The 20,174-nt window shown below is 39.3% G+C and overlaps 1 protein-coding gene across 1 annotated transcript in view; it reads right to left on the bottom strand.

The window, feature by feature from the left end:
• DNAH8 (dynein axonemal heavy chain 8) overlaps positions 1–20,174 on the bottom strand; it is a 383,298-nt gene that overhangs the window by 151,649 nt on the left and 211,475 nt on the right. The window contains 6 exon segments of the mRNA XM_023734112.1: positions 5,091–5,317; positions 6,685–6,849; positions 8,635–8,788; positions 14,826–14,956; positions 17,623–17,745; positions 20,064–20,173. Coding sequence (XP_023589880.1) covers positions 5,091–5,317; positions 6,685–6,849; positions 8,635–8,788; positions 14,826–14,956; positions 17,623–17,745; positions 20,064–20,173 — 910 coding nt within the window.

Raw genomic sequence — 20,174 nt, 5'->3', positions numbered from 1 at the left:
AGAATTCAACAACATATAAAAAAAAAGTAATTCACCATTATCAAGTGGGATTTATATCAGGTATGCAGGGATGGTTCAACATTAGAAAAAAAAAGCAATGTAATCCATCACATCAACAAAACTAAAGACAAGAACCACATAATCTTATCAATCGATGCAAAAAAGGCATTTGACAAAGTCCAACATCCACTCGTGATAAAAACTCTCAACAAAATAGGAATAGAAGAGAAATTCCTCAATATAACTAAGGGCATTTATACAAAGCCAACAGCCAACATCATCCTAAATGGAAAGACTTTGAAAGCATTCCCCTTGAGAATGAGAACCAGCCAAGGATGCCCTTTATCACTACTCTTATTCGACATTATGCTAGAGGTCCTAGCCAGAGCAATTAGGCTAGAAAAAGAAATACAGGGCATCCAAATTGGTAGGGAAAAAGTCAAAATATCCCTATTTGCAGATGATAAAATCTTACACATGGAAAACCCCAAAGAATCCATAAGAAAACAACTGGAAGTAATAGAAGAGTTCAGCGAAGTATCAGGATACAAGAGAAACATAAAAATCAGTTGGAATCCTTTACACCAACCTCAAAGAGGAAATCACCAAATCAATACTATTTACAATAGCCCCCAAGAAGATAAAATACTCAGGAATAAATCTAACCAGAGACGCAAAAGACCTATACAATAAAAACTACAAGACCCTGCTGCAAGAAACCAAAAGAGACCTGCATAAGTGGAAAAATATACCTTGCTCATGGATAGGAAGACTCAACATTATGAAAATGTCAGTTCTACCCAAAGCGATCTACAGATACAATGCAACCCCAATCCAAATTCCAACGGCATTTTTTAAGGAGATGGAGAAACAAATCACCAACTTCATATGGAAAGGGAAGAGTCCCCGGATAAGTAAAGCATTTCTCAAGAAGAAGAACAGAGACATCCGGGCAACTTGGCGCTATAGGCAGAAGCACAATGCCATCCCTCCACAGCAAAGATCCGAAAAATGAAGTCAAACAGAGAAAACGGCAATCCTGAAACCCTAAGCATCAAATGAAGAGATAAAGAACTCAGCCAAGCACCAAATGGAACAAGAAACTGACAGAGAACAGAGAGTGAGGAGAGCTACATGCAGAGGTCCCCTATCAGCTAATGCAGCACAGATCTGCCATCTTGGACTCCTATCAGAGACCAGCGAACAGGGGGTACCAGAAAGCAGGTTCATGGAGCTTCCAGCAGGAGACAGAACAACCAGTAACTAGCGATATATGCTTTCCCACCCCCCACCTTCTTCACCCCTACTCGGCCTGTTCTGCTTCCTGCGGGCAGTATCTTGGCCGGGAAGCACCACCTTCACCCTGGTGTCGCTTGGATTCCACCTGCCCACACTGATCGGCTCCCTAAGTGCCATTTGTTGGCTGTTGGTGTTGGGTTTTTCCGCTCCTTTTGATTTCTTCCTTACCTCTCACCACCTCCCCCTCCATGCCAGTACCTGGCTCCATGCCCCATCTTTGCTTCTTCCTGAAAGGCTGTGAAATGCCACTCAAATGTGAAACTGCTTCCTGGCCAGTGCTGCCACACTGGTGGGATCCCGGGACATTTTTATTTGTTTTGAATTTTTTTTTGTTTGTTTTCTTTTTCTTTTCTCAAATTGGGAGCCCGTTCTAGGAGGGCAGTGCTGCGCAGCTTGGGACCTACCCCCTCAGTTTGCACAGATGGGCAGAGAGATCCCTGAGGGCATTTCTTTTTTCTTGGTTTTTTGTTTTTTGTTTTTCTTTGGGGGGTTTTCTTGTTCTTTTTTTAAATTTGTTTTGTTTTCTTTTCCCCTTTTTGTCTTTCTTCATTACTCAGTTTCTCGTCTCTCTATGCTTTCCTTCTCTTCCTGTCTCCTGAATACCTTGTGCTGAGTGACACTTCAACCCCTTCTAGTCAGGCCTGGAAGCAACTTCCCCAGACCTCGCAGCACTGGAGGGATCCCTGGCAGCTTTGCTTTTCTTCTTTCTTTCTAATTTTTATTTATTCACTTTTTTCTTTTCTTTTTTTCTTCTTCTTCTTTTTGTTTTTCTCCATTCCATAGTCTCTCATCTCCCCACTCCAATGGCAAGCTCCTCTAACACTCTTTTTTTTTTTTTTTTTTTTGCATAAACAGAATACGAATCATAAGTAACAATGCACAAGCTCCAGAAGAGAGACTAGATAACTGGGAGCTCCTAAAAATCAAACACTTATGCTCATCAAAAGACTTCACCAAAAGAGTCAAAAGACAACCTATGGACTGGGAAAAAATTTTTGGCTATGACAAATCTGATCAGGGTCTAACCTCTAAAATCTACAAGATACTGCAAAACCTCAACAACAAAAAGACAAATAACCCAATTAAAAAATGGGCAAAGGATATGAACAGGCACTTCGCCAAAGAAGATATTCGGGCGGCTAACAGACACATGAAGAAATGCTCACGATCATTAGCCATTAGAGAAATGCAAATCAAAACTACAATGAGATATCATCTCACCCCAACAAGGCTAGCATTAATCCAAAAAACACAAAATGATAAATGCTGGAGAGATTGTGGAGAGACTGGAACACTTACACATTGTTGGTGGGAATGTAAAATGGTACAACCACTTTGGAAATTGATTTGATGCTTCCTTAAAAAGCTAGAAACAGAAGTACCATACGATCCAGCTATCCCGCTCCTTGGAATATATCCTAGAGAAATAAGAGGCATCACACCAATAGATATATGCACACCCATGTTCATTGCAGCACTGTTCACAATAGCAAAAAGATGGAAACAACCTAGTTGCCCATCAATGGACGAATGGATAAACAAATTACGGTACCTCCACACAATGGAATACTACACAACAATAAAGAATAATGATGAAGCCATGAAACATAACATGGAGGAATCTGGAGGAGGACGTTATGCTGAGTGAATTTAGTCAGTCACAGAAGAAAAAATATTGTAGAAGAACTCAAGGAAAGGTTTAAACACAGAAGAAAACATTCTTTGATGGTTATGAGGGTGGGAGGGAGACAGAGTAGCAGGGGTAGGGGTCTGGGGACCATGCTTTCAGGGAACATCTAGGTCAATTGGCAAAACAAAGCTTATTAAGAAAATGTTCTGCATCCTACTTTGGCAAGTGGTGTCTAAGGTCTTAAAAGCTAGCGAGTGGCCATCTAAGATGCATCAAATGGTCCCAACCCACCTGCAGCAAAGGAGAATGAAGAATACCAAAAACATAAGGAAAGTAGTAGCCCAAGAGACAGAAAGGGCCACATTAACCAGAGACTTCATCAGCCTGAGACCAGAAGAACTAGATGGTGCCCGGCTACCACCAATAACTGCCCTGACAGGGAACACAACAGAGAGTCCCGATGGAGCAGGAGAAATGTGGGGTGCGGAACTCAAATTCTAGTAAGAAGACCAGACTTAATGGTCTGACTGAGACTGGAGGAACCCCAGGAAGCATGGTCCCTGGATTCTCTATCAGCCCAAAACTAAAACAATTTCCGAGGCCAACTCTTCAGACACAGTGTGGACTGGACTGTGGGACATAAAGTGATACTCGTGAGGAGTGTGCCTCTTGGCTCAAGTAGATACAAGAGACTAAACAGGCAGCTTCTGTCCGGAGGTAAGATGGGAAGGCAGAGAGGATTAGGAGCTGGTTGAACGGACCTGGGGAATTAGGGGTGGAAAGGGGGAGTGTGCTGTCACAATATGGGGAGAGCAATTAGGGTCACATAACAATGTGTGTATAAATTTCTGTATGGGAGACTACATTGAAATGTAAACTTCATATAAACTACAACAATAAACAAAAAACAAACAAAAAAAGAAACTCAGATGAAAGAAGAGCTCTTCACATACTATGAAGTTATACTACCATTTACATCAATTTTTTTTCACTTTTGAAGTTCTGAAGAACGTTTAACATTTTTGAAGTTTTATGGACTTGGGTATATATGTGATTATCCTTATAGAGTTATATACATGTTACATTGAGAATAAACCTTTACAACTTAAAAGGATATGAAAATTTTAGCAAATACACCAAATTTAAAAAAAAATGAAATAGGCTTTTGAAGTTGTATGAAGGTAAAAATTTATATCCACAGATGACAGTAGCAGGAGGAATTCAAGTTAGGTAGAAAGAAAATCTTCCTAACAGTAAGAATTAATACACACTGATTGACCAAGAGAAGCTAATAGATTATATAAACTTCTTTAAAATAGGTGGCTTTAAGTAAAGGAGAGGGTCCAGGATAGCAAACTTTTGTGATAGGGACCGCCCCAGAAAGTTGATGGAAGAGCTGCCCAGACTCTCCAAGCACAAAAATAGGCATAACCTTTCTAGGGGGCACTGTACCCACTGAAAGGAGTCCCTCTGTGAAGCCCATCCATTAACTTACAGGGAGGAGCTCACTGCTCTGGAGATCAATGTTAACCCACCTTTATCTACACTCATCAGTTTTACACATTGACTATCATGCTTTGGGGGAAAATGGATATTTTTGAACTGTTTACACCGGTTTTCACATAATGAACACCAACACTGTTTTTAGCGAGTGTACTTTCCAACAGTCAATTAAAATTTTGTTTCATAATTATTTGGCATGAAAAACATTGATAAAATTTAAGCAATGCAAATACAAAACCTCAATGTTCCGTTAACATAAGGCAATAAAGAAACTTTAAAACAAGGTACTTTTTTAATGACAATGAATAATACATTTGAATAAGAAACTAATTTGAACCATTTATAATGAATTAGTCCAGGCACTTTCAAAACGAAACTAAGCAAATGAAATAAAGTGACTCATTAAGCATCTGTTACTTTGAGGTCTGGAGGGGAAAATGGTATTTAAGTGTGGACACTAGTTAATTTTTAAATCTCACTGATTTATCATCTTTTCAATGCATAATCACTAGAAGAGTCAAAGCAAGAAAAATCTAAGTGCAGCTGGGACTTAGTACTCAATCACCATGAGGAATACTTTCCTGGGTATGACATTGAATTCCTCTTCAGAGTCAACTTTGAGGCTCTGCAGCTATCAGGCTTATGTCATGCCACTTACCTTTGGAAATAATTTTCACAGTTCTCTGAAACCATGTCATGAAAGAGGCCCATGGTTTCTACGACTTGCTTTTTAGTTTCACTAGAACAGACAATATTGTAGCCTGAAAGGAAATAGGAGGCCACCGCAATCAGAGCCTCCTTCGGCCAGCGACTAAACCAATCCATAGTGCAGCCTGATATCAAACCAGGAAACTTCAAAGAACGGGCACGGAACTTCTCACCAACCTTTGGACGGCAAAGACAGAAAGCATTAGAAACGCAAAGGGGTTATAAATTGGCTAGAGAAAGAACATACACCTATTAGTCTTATGCATTCTGAGGCAGCAGCCCAACATCACAAATTTTTTTTTTAAATCATCTTCTTGGGCTGCATTAACATATAAATTAAGTGTCCAGATGAAAGGAAGCAATATTTCCACTGTCTTCCTTGTCCTAAGACTACATCGGCATTTATTGGGTTTGATTTTAGAGATACTTTTTTAAAAAGGAAATTGAAAAAACCAGAACTCTTCTAGAGAGACCTGACCAGGACAATGAAAAGCCTGGACACTCTGACAAGTGAGAACAGGTGACGGAATAGGAGATATTTGGTCTAAAAGGAAACAGCTTGGGGAGTCTGTAAATGCTTCCTCAAAACATCCAAAAGCTTCATGTGGGCAAGGGATCTGGTTCATTTTACAGGGCAGAATCAAAATCAGAGGGGAAAAGTACAGACAGGCTAAATTCAATTCACTGTAAAAAGAATAAAAAAGAACTTTCTGGCAATTAACTCATTGCCATCTAGTTGATTCCAACACATAGCGACCCTATAGTACAGAGTAGAACTGCCCCATAGGATTTCCAAGGTTGTAATCTTTATGGAAGCAGAGTGCCACATCTTTCTCCCTCGAAGTGGTTGGTGGGTTCAAATCACTGACCTTTCAGTTAGCAGCCAAGCGCTTAACCGATGTGCCACGAGGGCTCCTTTCTGGCAACTAGACTACCTAAAAATTAGGCAGGCTGGCTTGTTAAGTTAGTGGGACCCCTGGAGCAGTGCTATCTAATAGAACTTTCTGTGATGATGGAAATGCTCTACATCTGTTCTTTCTGGGACAATAACCACCAGCCACTTGTGCCTATTGAGCACTTGAAATGAGACTAGTGTGACCGAGGAACTGAATTTGTACTTTTATTTAATTTTAATTAATTAAAATTTAAATAGAAAAATGTAGCTAACAGCTACTATGCTGGACAGCACAGTGAGCTAGAAAGTAACAGAACCTATACCAGAGACACTTTAGATGGTATATCTATATTGGAGGTAGAACTGGACAAGAGTATATTACCAATCAAAAAAACAATCTATAGTTCTAGGTAGTTAATTAAAATTGTAAACTACGTGATAATTTCTAATAATATGCCTATTGTAAGTTATCACCCTTTGGTATGAAAGCTTGGTAAGTGGAGATTGGTGGCAGTGAAATATTAATTATAATTCAATGTTACAAATGTTACCTTCTGAGAAACTTATCTCATCAGAAAAGGTAAACTAAGTGCATTTAAGTTTAAAAAAAAAAAACTTCTACATAGATAGAAATAAAATAAAAACTCACCGGAGAAAAGCAGAGAACAACATGCAAGTTTCTCCTTGCTCTCGAAATGAAATACTCATAGAGATTATCAAAGGTAGGAGGATGGCGAGGCAGCTCCCTTTTCATCACCGATATCAGACCTTGGGTGATTTCATCCATCTCATCCCGTGCAAACAAATTGGAGATCTTTGAGCAACAGACAAGAAACTACATTGAGTTTTAAGAGCTCCTCACAGTCACTTCACTGCCAAGGTCTGGTTCTTTTTTTCCTCACACATCATCTTTTTAAATATTTTCTTTCTGCATTTCCACAGTTAAATCCCTGGTTTGCCAGAAATTACCAAGACTGCCAACTTTCTGTTGAACAGCCTGATCAAGATCAAATTACATTTCCCTTTGCTCCAGATAGCTATCACCAAAAAGCTATCTCCTCCACCACTTCAATTATCTCTTTAAATTGTCCCGTGCTGCTCTCTGTTCTTCGACTCAATCAATCTCCCTAACTCTGGCTCCAAGATACTGAACTAGTTTGTGCACAATTAAGCATCAGTATACACCATTGTTTAGGAAAGAGTTCATACAGCACGTCTGTTCTTTACAAGGGACGTGCTGGCAGGGCTGGCAACTGGCATCTGGGCTGGCATCTGGGAACTTGATTTTTGGAATGTTTCCTCCATTACTAACGGATAAGGTTGTTCCACTGTGCCTAGACTGCATGTACAATGTGATATATAATGAACACCTGCTTTCCTTCTGGGAATCTGGAATTTTGTGAGCTGAAGCTAGACAAGACCACATCAAAACAAAACCAAACCCATGGCCATCGAGTGCTGTAATCTTTACAGAAGCAAGCTGCCACATCTTTCTCCCTCGGAGTGGCTGGGGGGTTCGAACTGCTGACCTTTCAGTTAGCAGCTAACTGCTTAACCGCTGCATCACCAGGGCCCCAATAAAACCGTTGGACTCTGAGTCTCAAACAGGTTTCCCTGGGCAGAAACACAGCACATGTTACTGCCTTTCCTGATGGAAGGAAAACACGCTTTGTATGGTCCCTTTGGAGCGAGCATAGGAAGCCTGCGTATTGATTCCCTCCAGACTCCACTTGATGTATCTTTTTCTTTACTGATAGGGCTGTGTATCCTTATTGTGTTGCAGTAATAAATCTTAGCCATGAATAAACTATACGCTGAGTCTCGTAAGCCCTTCTAACGAAGTACCAAATGTGTGAGTGGTCATGGAAGTGCTGACTCAAGTGGTGTCAGAAGTAGTGACACTTACTGCTTACTGCTACTTATACCTAACATAACTCTTTCAACCATTCTATACTCCTCTCTGTTAGAGGTACGTTATCATTGTTCTTGTTAGCTGGCATTGAGTTGGCCCTTGACTCATGGTGATCCCATTCACAACGGAATGAAACACTGCCCATTCCTGCATCATCCCTATGATCGATGTCAGATAGGATCACTGTGATCCACAGGGTCTTCATTGACTGATTTTTGGAAGTAGATTGCCAGGCTTTTCTTCCTAGTCCATCTTGGTCTGAAAGCTCCACTGAAATCTGTTCAACATCATAGCAACACACAATCCACCACTTACAGATGGTGGCTGCATATGAGGTGCATTGGCCAGGAACTGAACCCAGGTCTACCACACGGAAGATGAGAATTCTACCAGTGAACCAACATAGATACAGATAAATACTATGCTTCTCCTAGGATCAATCTGAAGATTGAAGAGACAAATAAGGAATAATATTTGAAACTGACCAAAGCATCCAAAAAATCTGGAAGTTGGCAACATTAATTTCATAGGAACTTCAAAAAATTTACTAAATCTCATATGTAAATGATTTCTAAAATCAAAAGTATGTGCTAATTGGCCCCGCTTCTGAAGGGTTGCTGCTTTTTCTACTTAAATATGACTTAAAAATTTTTAAATATGCACTTTTTCTCAACTTTGGAGACCTACCTCCCCTGAAGACAGCAAGTTGTTAAGATATTCTAGAAATGCCTCGTCTTTTATTTCATTGTCAGTAAAGATGAAGGTGATGCCTTTTCCATCAGCACCAGCAACTTTGTACAAAAATTTTAAGTCCTCTGTTAGATTACTCACATTATAAGACCTAAAAAGAAAAGTGGTAGGAACTTTAAAATTATAAAATATATAGTCACAATTTATCTCAAAACATAATAACTCATGACAATTATAACCTGTACCTGCTCCAACACACCATAAGTTAAAGTGCCTGCTAGAAAACATAGAGATTAGAGTTAAATGTCTATATGTTACTTTCAAACAACTATGTTTTCTTTAACTTGAGAACTGAGACATGGGGAATTTACCAGAAGTAATCTATGAAAAGTAATTGAGGATAAGGAAACAAACTTTTTAGTCCCTGCAATCTGATAGTTCTCAGCAACTGATTTTGCCCAAGTGAATATAAGGGTAATATCTGAAACTTAACTTTGATGAGTTTGGATTGGTGAGAAATTCACAATAAATTGTGAATAATATTAGTCATAAATTACATATAGCAGCAAATTGCATGGCTAAGTGTCTAGATATAGAAGAAGCCTAAAGAAAAAGATGCATTACACAATGTGGTATAAATAATAGAAATTTTATAATTATGTGATTACAGATTATGAAAAGAGAAGATCTTGGTCTTTGTTTTCTGCTTACTCTGTTTTCTGCTAAATGTGTGTGCTACCAGAAGCAATATGATGTTTCCTAAAAAAGCAGACATTTTCTGGAGTGCTGTATGTAAGTTCTGATGAGTAAGTCAATGACAAAGACTACAAAGAAATGTCACTTGAAGGAAATTTTACAGTGCAAGTAACAGGAAGTATAAACCATATGGTCTAATGGAAACACTATGGGCTTTGGAGCAAGAAAGACCTAAGCTCAAACCCATACGCTGCAATCTTAGAAAAGTTCTTTCACGTTTCTCAACTTCTATTTCTTTATCTGCAAAAATACTGGTAATATCTATTTGTAAGGTGGCTGTGGGCATTACAGATGTTTTGTTGCTATTGTTAGTTGCCATCAAGTTGATTTCAATTCATGGCGACCCCATATGTGCAGAGTAGAACTGCTCCACAGGGTTTTCAAGGCTCTGACCTTTTGGAAGCAGATCAACCAGCCTGTTTTCCAAGGCACCTCTAGGTGGGTTCAAAGTGCCAACCTTTCTGCTAGTAGTCTAGCGTAAAACCGATTGCTCCACCCAGAGACTTCCAGATGAAGTTTGTTGTTGTTGCTGCTGGGCGCCGTCAAGTCGATTCCCACTCATAGTGACCCTATAGAACAGAGTAGAACTGCCCCATAGAGTTTCCTAAGCCATAATCTTTATGGGAGCAAATCACCAGGTCTTTTCGCTTGGGGAACTGCTGATGGGTTGGAACTGCCAACTTTTGGTTAACAGTCGAGCACTTAATCATTGCGCCCCTAGGGCTCCTTAGATGAAATTTAAGTGCACTTAAATGAATAAATGCTTATTTTAAGGTGTTCAAGAGCAAGGAGCCTGGTGGCAGAGTGGTTAAGCGCTCGGCTTCAAATCGAAAGGCGGGCAGTTCGAACTCACCAGCTGCTCCGCAGGAGAAAGATGTGGCAATCTGCTTCGTAAAGATATAAACAAAAAAAAAAAAATTGCCATCGAGTCAATTTCGACTCATAGTCATTCTATAGGACGGAGTAGAACTGCTGCATCTTTCAGGGAAGCCCTGAGTTTCTTTCCAAAGAGCAGCTGGTGGATTCAAACTGCTGACCTTTTGGTTAACAGCCAAGCTCTTAATCACTGCACCACCAGGGCTTCCCTTAAAGATTACAGATTGGAAACCCTACGCAGCAGTTCTACTCTGTCCTATAGGGTCGCTATGAGTCAGAATCGACTGATGGCAACCTTTAAAAAAAAAACTAAAAGTACTAGCTACCCACTTGCGGTGGCACTAGAGGGAAATTATTGTAGACCTAGGAAATGCTGGTGGCATAGCGGTTAAGAGCTATGGCTGCTAACCAAAAGGTCAGCAGTTCAAGTCCACCAGGTGCTCCTTGGAAACCCTGTGGGGCAGTTCTATAGGGTCGCTATGAGTTGGAATTGACTTGATGGCAATGGGTTTGTTTTTTTTGTTTGTTTCTTTTAGGCAAACAGAGCATAATCAAACAGAGAAAATACAACCCTTTCAGAATAATTCCAAAGGGGAGAAATTCATTAAAAAGAGAAGTTGGTAAAATGGTTCGCTGAACCATAGCTCCCCTTGTGAGGAGGGCAACACAGCCCACATCCTCCCGGAGAGGTGCAGCCTGGTGCTACTGGAGTAATCATCTCACTGACAGGTCAGGGTCTGAAGCAACCAGACGTGGACTGATTCGTTTTTTAAACTGGCTGTTGTGTATTGCTTTTGTAATACATAGACACAGTCACAGCACACTCCCTTCTAGATCCTGGCCTCTCTTGCTTCTTTCGTTCATAATCAATCTCCTCGACAAGTGTCCTAAACTTGTTATCGCTGCAGCTTCACTTCTGCACCCATCCACTCTCCTGAAAGCTTTGTCACATGGATTGCTAGTTTCTACTTTTCTTGACTTAATGGGCATTTTCAGACTAACTCTTGACCACCTTGGTTTCTGGAAACCACTCTGGATTTCCTCCTCTCTGTTTGGCCTCTCCTTGTCACTCTCCATTGCAAGCCCTTTTTCGCTACATTAGGAGACCCCAGAATTCATTCCTCGGCCATCTTTTCTCCCCACTATGCACCTACTTATGCTCCCCATGGACTTAAAAATGTTCTCTGCACTGAGACTTCCATATTGATATCTCCAGAACTCTCTCCTGAACTCCACCCCCATTCGTCTAATTACCTGAAGGTTCTGTAAACATCTCATACTCAACACATTCTGAACTGAATTCTCATTTTACCTGTTGCCAGCAAGTCAATTCCAACTCATAGCGACCCTACAGGACAGCGGAGAACTGCCCCCACAGGGTTTCCAAGGCTGTCATCTTTACAGAAGCAGACTGCCACATCTTTCTCCCGCAGAGTGGCTGGTGGGTTCAAACCACCAACCTTTCGGTTAGCAGCCAAGCACTTAACCACTGGAATTCTCATTTTACCCCTTTAAAGCTGGTCATTTATTCATTTGTTCAACATATTTTGATAGTGTTAGTAAAAAGTTACCACTTTATAGGAATGGTAAACAAGACAAAGTTACAATTGCCGTCTTCAGGGAGCTTGTAGACTAGTGAAGGAGACGGAAATGTGAACAAGCATTAAAAACCACTGGAGAAATTGGAGTGTCATCCCAGACTCTTTCTTGTTTCCTCTCCTTCACCCCATATCCAATCAGTTGCAAAGTCCTGTCATCTTAACCTACTTTATATTGTCCCCACTGACTCCTCCTCTCTGATCCCATTTTCCCTGCCTTCATTTAGGTCTCTGTCATTTCTGACTGCCATTAGTGTAGCAGCACCTACCTCGGCAAATTCAAATATCTACAGGTTCAGTCAGGTAATGCCAATGAGTGAAGCAGGTTTGGTAAGTCTCTGGTAAATTGGAGGACTGCTTTCCTATCTACAGATGCAGCTGCCGCTCAACTCCAGTCAAATGTCAGTGTAGACCCACTGTTGCCAGATCTTTCCATTATTTCAAGAAAAGTCAGAAATATGTTTTTTTTAAGGTGAAGTCTCCCAATTTTTAAATGTTGATAACTAATTTAAAATTTTAAGCTTGATTTAATTTGATTAATCCCTAGGTATCTGATTTTTTTTTAAATGTTCTTATAAGTTGTATCTTATTAAATTTTGATTTTCTATTTGTTTGGTGGCAAAGTGGTGTGAGGGGAGAGGGGAATTTATAAGGTGATCTAAAATTCATGTGGAAATAGAAAGAGACAAACGGTCAAGACAATCTTGAAGAAGAACAACAAATTTGGAGAGCTTATACTACCTAATATCAAGACATTAAAAAGCTACAGTAATTAAAATAGTGGGTGATGGTGCAAAGACAGATAAATAAACCAGCGGAACAGACTATAGTCACATACATGATTTATGACAAAAACAACGCTAATGATATGGCAGGGGAAAGATGACCTTTCAATAAACGAAGCTGTATCAATTAGACGCCTATATCAAAAAAATAATAATCTTAACCCTTATCTCGCATTTTATAAGAAAATAAATTGCAGGTAGGTTATAGTTCTAAATATGAAAATACTAAATTATAGTTGTAAATATGAAAGAAATCATAGGAGAATAACTTTATAAACTTCAGGTAAATGGAGGTTGTTAAACAGGATACAAAGAGCACTAAATATAAAGAAAAATTGATAAATTAAGTTTCATTAAAATTACAAGTCTGTTCAACAGAACATACGTTAAGAGAGTGAAAAGGTAAGCCAACATCTGAAAGAAGATATCTGCAATACATACTCAGACAAAGGAACTGTATTCAGAATACATAAAGAACTCCTAACCATCAATAAGAAAAAGAATCACAACACAATTAAAAAAATAGGCAAAAGATGTGAACAGGTACACCTTACAAAAGAGGCTACCCAAATGGCCAATGAAGGATAAAAAGGTACTCAACATCGTTAGCTATCTGGGGAATACAAGCTGAAACCACAGTGAGATACCACTACAGACCCACTAGAATTCATAGAATGAAAAAGACTCACAACACCAACAGTGAACAAAGATGTGGAGCAATTGAAACACTCACACACTGTTGGTGGAAGTGTAAATTGCTACATTCACTTTGGGAAACTATTTTTCAGATCTACTATAGATGAACATATGCATGCCCTCTGTCTTAGTTATCTAGTGCTACTGTAACAGAAATACCACAAGTGCTTGGCTTTAACAAACAGAAGTTTATTCTCTCACAGTCTAGGAGGCTACAAGTCCGAATTCAGGGTGCCAGCTCCTGGAGAATGCTTTCTCTCCCTGTCAATTCTGGAGGAAGGTCCTTGTCATCAATCTTCCCCTGGTCTATGAGCTTCTCAGCACAGGGACCCTGGTTCCAAAGGACGTGCTCTGCTCCTGGCATTTCTTCTTGATGGTATGAAGTCCCTCTCTGCTTGCTTCTCTCTCCTTCTATCTCTTATAAGATAAAAGGCGATGTAGGCCACACCCCAGGGAAACTCCCATTACATCGGATGAGGGCTGTGACCTGAGTAAGGGTGTTACAACCCACCCTAATCCTCTTTAACATAACCTAATCTTGCCTCATTAACCACAGGCAGAGACTAGAATTTACAACACATAGGACAATTATATCAGATCACAAAAGGGAGGACAACCACACAATACCGGGATTCATGGCCTAGCCAAGTTGACACACATTGTTGGGGGACACAGTTCAATACATGACACCCTCCCTATATGAGCAATTCTACCTCTAGGAGTATACCCAGACTCGTATAAGAATATTCATAGTAGCTCTATTTGTAATAGACCAAAAACTCTGGGGGAGGGGAGCGAATCTTTATAAACAGTTGTTGTTGGTAGGTGCCAATGAATAAATTTTGACCCATAGCAAATCCATGTAACTGCACCATAGAGTTTTCTAGACTGTAATCTTTATGGGAGCAGATCACCAGGTCTTTACTCCCAAGGAGCTGCTAGGTGGGATCTAACCGCCAAACATCTGGTTAGCAGCCAAGCACTTAAACACTGATAAACTGTGGTAATGTGTGATAAAGCAGAATACGATATAGCAATAAGAACCAACAAACCATTGCTACATGTAGCAATGTGGATGAATCTGGCAAACATAATGCTGAGCAATAGGAAGAGGACACAAAAGAATAAATCCTGCATGATTCCATTTACATGAAGTCCAAAATAGGCAAAACTAAGTCAATGTGCCTAGACATCAGAATGTGATTATCCTTGGGAGGGTCTGGGACAGGACATGGGGAGGGGTGCTTCTGGGATGCCAGTAATGTTTTATTTCTTTATCTGGGCACTGGCCACATAGGTGTCCTTAATTTGCAACATTCATGATTTGCATCCATGTCCTTATATATATTAAACTTCAATAAAAAGTTTGCTTAAAAAAGAAATCTACCAAATCGTTATATAATTTTTTTAAGTAAACATTTAACTCTAGAGAAATTAACTATGGAAAAATATACTGTCATGTTTTATTTTATCCTACCTGGTTAATGTTATCTGGAATATCTGATATCCAGCTATAAAAGAGGCCAACCTTGAAAGACTCTGTTTTCCCGAGCCACCAACACCCACCAGTAATGCATTTCCACATGACGTTCGAATTATTCGAGAAATCTGGTTTGAAACAAAAAAACCATTTATTTGAAAACAGGATTCAAATGTTTACCTTTTCTTGCACTAAATGGGTCCAAAATTTGGCCATACATTTCTAGACAAAATTAGAGACTTTCCTTGTGATTGTATAGCTCAGAATTGTAAAAGTTAATAATTAAAATTAAAGTTTCATATTTGATTTATTCAATTTAAATTCTTTCCTTGCCTATCTATATTTTCATCATGAAAAACAGAACAATTTGGCTTTACCATCTTCTATCTCAAAATTATTCTTTGTATGTGTGTGTGATTTTATCGTTTTTGAACTCAATACATGGTGGAGCTATTCTTCCCAGATTGCAGGAGATACAAGTAGAGAATTTAGAGTTGTTTTCTTCTTATTTATCAGTATAACACATTGACTTATGTAGACACCTGGTTCTACAACAAATACTATCTCCATCATGTCTCTGCCAATGAAAATTTTTTAGAAGTACCAAAATTCTACTTACAATGGTTGTGGGGGAGGGCATTTGTAGAAAAAGACTTAGACAGCCTTTAGTTTTGTGAACTGCTCTTCTATGGTTGATTTCCTCAGTGAGGGTAAGGCTGGCATTGTGGTTCAACTCTTACGCAGGTCAGCTAAAGACACTGCCGAGAAGCTGTCTTTTACATTAATGCCATTGATTAGGGAGAAAGTCTAGATGGGTCACTAATTCCATTATCACCACTAAAAAGCATGTCTTTTAAAGGCACATTTTACATATGGCAGATCAGTAGCAATACCTCAATATATATTAATCTTATCATATATTAATCACTTTTGTGCTTTTGCACCTAGGACTATGTCCCAGGTCCCCAAGACCTAGCCACAGTGGGAGCTCAATAATTACTTTTTGAATGGATGGATGGATGTGAAAACTGCCCTAGAACGTCTGAAAATTCACCAACTTTGCAGAAAACGACTAGATAATAAATACGTATCTAATTGCCTCTTCTTTATCAAACCTCCCTACTCTGTGTTCTCTATTCCTGGAGAAACCTGCTTTACACCAACCAATTATACAAGAAAACAACTCCATTCTGCAGCCCTTCAGATTTGAATTAAGCCATGCTCATTTTTCTTGCTGCGTCTAGTTGGCTTCTATTTTTTCACCAGTCCTATAAACCCCTTTATTGGAGCCCTGGTGGCACAGTGGCTAAGAGCTTGGCTGTTAACCAAGAGGCTGGCAGTTCGAATCCACCAGCCACTCCTTGGAAACCCTATAGGGCAGTTCTACTCTGTCCTATAGGGTCGCTATGAGTCAGAATCGACTCGATGGCAATGGGGTTTTGGGATATACCCCTTTGGAGTCTCAGTGGCGCAGTGGTTAAGAGTTACAGATGCTAACCAAAAGGTCAGCAGTTCGAATCCACCAGCTGCTCTTTGGAAACTCTACAGGGCAGTTCTACTCTGTCCTATATACAGGGTCGCTATGAGTTGGAATTGACTTGATGGCAATGGGTTTATACTCCCCGGTGGAGTTCCCGGGTGGTGCAAATGGTTAATGTTCTCAGCAGCTAACGAAAAGATTGGAGGTTCAAGTCTACCCAGAGACACCTCAGAAGAAAGGCCTGGAGATCTACTTCTGAAAAATCCACCACTGAAAACCCTATGGAGCACAGAACATTTTAATCAAAGATTCTGTAGAAGAATCCTGATCAAAAGGGGGGAAATGCAGAGCAGAATTTAAAATTCTCATGGACTTCAGACTTTCTGAAGCCACAGAGGCTGAACGAACCCCCAAAACTATTGCCCTGAGATAGTCTTTAAAACTTAAGCCAAAAATATCCCCTGAAGTCATCTTAAAACCAAACAATAGTTTAGCTTAACTAGTAAAGAATGTCTGTCTTGAGCATTATGCTCTTTTAAGAACTATCTATATGGGATCAAATTGACAACAACAACTGTAAAGATTAGATAGGAACCTTAGGAGGCAATGAGTTTATGTTAATGGGGAGGAACAACTCAAAAAAGGAGGGTGAGAATGGCTTCACAACTTGAAGAATGTAATCAATGTCACTGAATTATACATGTAGAAATTGTTGAATTGGTGTATGTTTTGTTGTGTATATTCTCAATAACAACAAAAAATAAAATAAATTATTAAAAAAAGAAAGAAAGAAAACCCTGTGGAGCACAGTTCTACTCTGATACACATGGGGTCACAGTGAGTCAGAATCAACTTCACAGCAACTGGTAAACTGGTAATACATCCCTGTTACTCTTTCCACACCAGTTTGTCCATAATCTATAAGGCAATCACGAAATTGACATTTTTAAAGCATCAACTCCATGGGGAACAGGATTCCCATAATATCAAAATATAACGTGAGAAGGGAATATTTCTTCACAGGCTTCTCCAGGTTATGTTCTAGGAAGAGAAAAGTCTTTGACTCAGTGTGTCAAAAGCTTGGAACACAAAAGCCATTAATTTGTCCTTGAAAAACATTCACTGTCATGCAGATGGATTCAAATAAGGGGTTTCCATCAGGGCTTTTGCTTTCTGAGACAGTGAACTGAGCCAATCTATAGACATTCTTCTATAAGCTACCTGGTAAATATTTATTCTCTCAAAAAGTATCTATGAAATTTACTAAGCTTCTACGCAATCTATTTAGATCAGTAAATAGTCAATAGTTAGAACCTTGATAAGATGAGTCATTGCATCTTTAAAAAACACCAGATCAAGAGATGTTCCTCTAATGATTTCATTGAACTGTCTCTGGTAAAACTGGAGCTTTTCAGACAGGAACTCAAAGCTTGGTATCTGGGGGATAGGGAGGAAGAAAAATTTTATTTATTAAGATCCAAATATTTATGAAAGTAGCTATTGTAAAAGAACTCAAAAGTAATTCTGGGAGGGGGAAAAATAAAATTAAAAAAAAACAAAAACACCTATGGATTTCCAGAGATCCGTCACATATTAATCTGCTTTGAGTTATTTCCATTTTCTGAGGCCTAAAACCTAATGGTACTAGTTGGAAGTTTCCAGTACAAAATCATTTCTGCTCTTTCCCTTCAAGAAGCCCAGCACCAACTTCTACCCATGGTAATTAAAGTTGGAATGTAACAAATATTTTTCTCAGTTTTTATTTGCTTTTTAATATTGTTTATGGCTTTTTAAAAATATACATACATTTTACATTCTTTATGTAGTCAAATACACAAGTCCTTGGCATTCTGAAGTAAATAATCACCTACTTTCTCTGCTTTGTGTATTGTTTCCTCCCATTTAATTCTGTGATCTATGTGCATTTTAGAATCACTTTGTTATGTGACCCTGTTTAAAAAATCCCTTTGGAATCTTGTTTCCAATTTCATGAAACCTATACATTAATTTAGGAAGAATGATGCATTATCATTTAGTCAAGTATTGTTTTATCATGTTTATTCCTAGATATTTTCCATTTTGGTTGTTGTTGAATGAAATACTTTTTGGTTGTATTTTCTATCTTGTGATTCTTGGCATAGCGCAAAAGTTAGCAAACCTTGTCTGTAAAGGGCCAGATAGTAAACATTTTTGGCTTTGTAGGTCATATGGTCTCTGTTGCAACTACTCAACTCTGCCATTTTAGCACAAGAGCAGTCATAGACAATATGTAAACAAATGAGGTGTGGCTATGTTCCAATAAAACTTTACTTATGGGCACTGAAATTTGAAATCCATGTGATTCTCAAGTTATACAATATTATTCTTTCTTTGACTTTTTTCTAACCATTTAAAAATGAAGTCAGCACAACTGGACCAAAGCAAAAGCATAGAAGTGTCTAAACACAGCCAAACACTTTGAGGGACTGAGTAGCCAGGGCTGGGGCCTGAGGACCATAGTCTCAGGGGTCATCTAGGTCAATTGGCATAATAGAGTTTATAAAGAAAATGTTCTACATCCCAATTCAGTGAGTAGCGTCTGGGGTCTTAAAAGCTTCTGAGCAGACATCTAAGATACATCTATTGGTCCCATCCCACCTGGAGCAAAGGAGAATGAAGAAAAGCAAAGACACAAGGAAAATACTAGCCCAAAAGACTAAAGGACCACATGAACCAGAGACTCCACCAGCCTGAGACCAGAAGAACTAGATGGTGCCCGGCTACCACCAAAGACTGCCCTGACAGGGAACACAACAGAGAGTCCCGGGCACAGCAGGAGAAAAATATAGAACAGAATTCAAATTCACGTAAAAAGACCAGACTTAATGGTCTGACAGAGACTGGAGGAACCCCTGAGACTATGTCCCCTCGGATACTCTGCTAACCCAGAACTTAAACCGTTCCCGAAGCCCACTTTTCAGACAAAGATTAGACAGGCCTATAAACCAAACATTACACCCGTGAGGAATGTGCCTCTTAGTTCAATCAAATATACAAGACCAAATGGGCAGCTCCTGTCCAAAAGCAGGACGAGACGGCAGGAAGGGACAGCAACTGGACCAACGGACACAGGTGACCCAGAGTAGGGAGGAGGAACATGCTGTCACATTGTGGGGACTGCAACCAATGTCACAAAACGTGTATAAACTAGCTATAAACTTTCACCTAAAGCAAACTAAAAACGCTTCTTAGCTCACAGATCCAACAAAAACAAATGGTAGGCTAGATCTGACCCATGAATTGTCATTTGCCAACCCTTCGTATAGAGGATAATTATTGAGTTTTATGTTTATTTAATACTTGGCCATCTTACTAAACTTTCCTTAGTTAAAATAGGTTTTCAGTTCTCTTGGATTTATATAAGTAGGTAATCATGTCATCTGTAAACAATGATATTTTGATTTTTTTTCCTATCTGATAATTATGCCTATTTTCTTTTCCTCATTTTATTGCACTGCCTAGAACTTTCAAAGCAATATTAAATAATAGGGGTGATAGCAGGCATGCTTGTCTTATAACGGACTTTAAAGGGGTTCTTGCTAAATTTCATTGAAAGAACTATTTTACTTGGTCCATGATGACTATGAATCACAACACACAAAGAAATAAGAAGTTATAGCAACCCCATGGTAGGCCCGGGTAGGGGGAGGCAGGAAGAACTATCCAGTTAGGTAAGTGGCCCAAAAAACTTTTTCTTGAGGGATGAAAATAAATACCAATTCATAGACTTTGGGGACTTCAAAAGCAGTATCTTCAGGCTCCTCACCCGTTGGTTCAGGCATATCACGGAGAAAATCTACAAAGTACGGTTCAGGAAGAATATTGGA

The sequence above is a fragment of the Trichechus manatus genome, unplaced genomic scaffold (genome assembly GCF_000243295.1).
Source record: "Trichechus manatus latirostris isolate Lorelei unplaced genomic scaffold, TriManLat1.0 scaffold00065, whole genome shotgun sequence".
Classification (NCBI taxonomy): domain Eukaryota; kingdom Metazoa; phylum Chordata; class Mammalia; order Sirenia; family Trichechidae; genus Trichechus; species Trichechus manatus.
The sequence above is the reverse complement of the archived record's forward strand: the minus strand, read 5'-3'. Positions and strand labels throughout refer to the sequence as shown.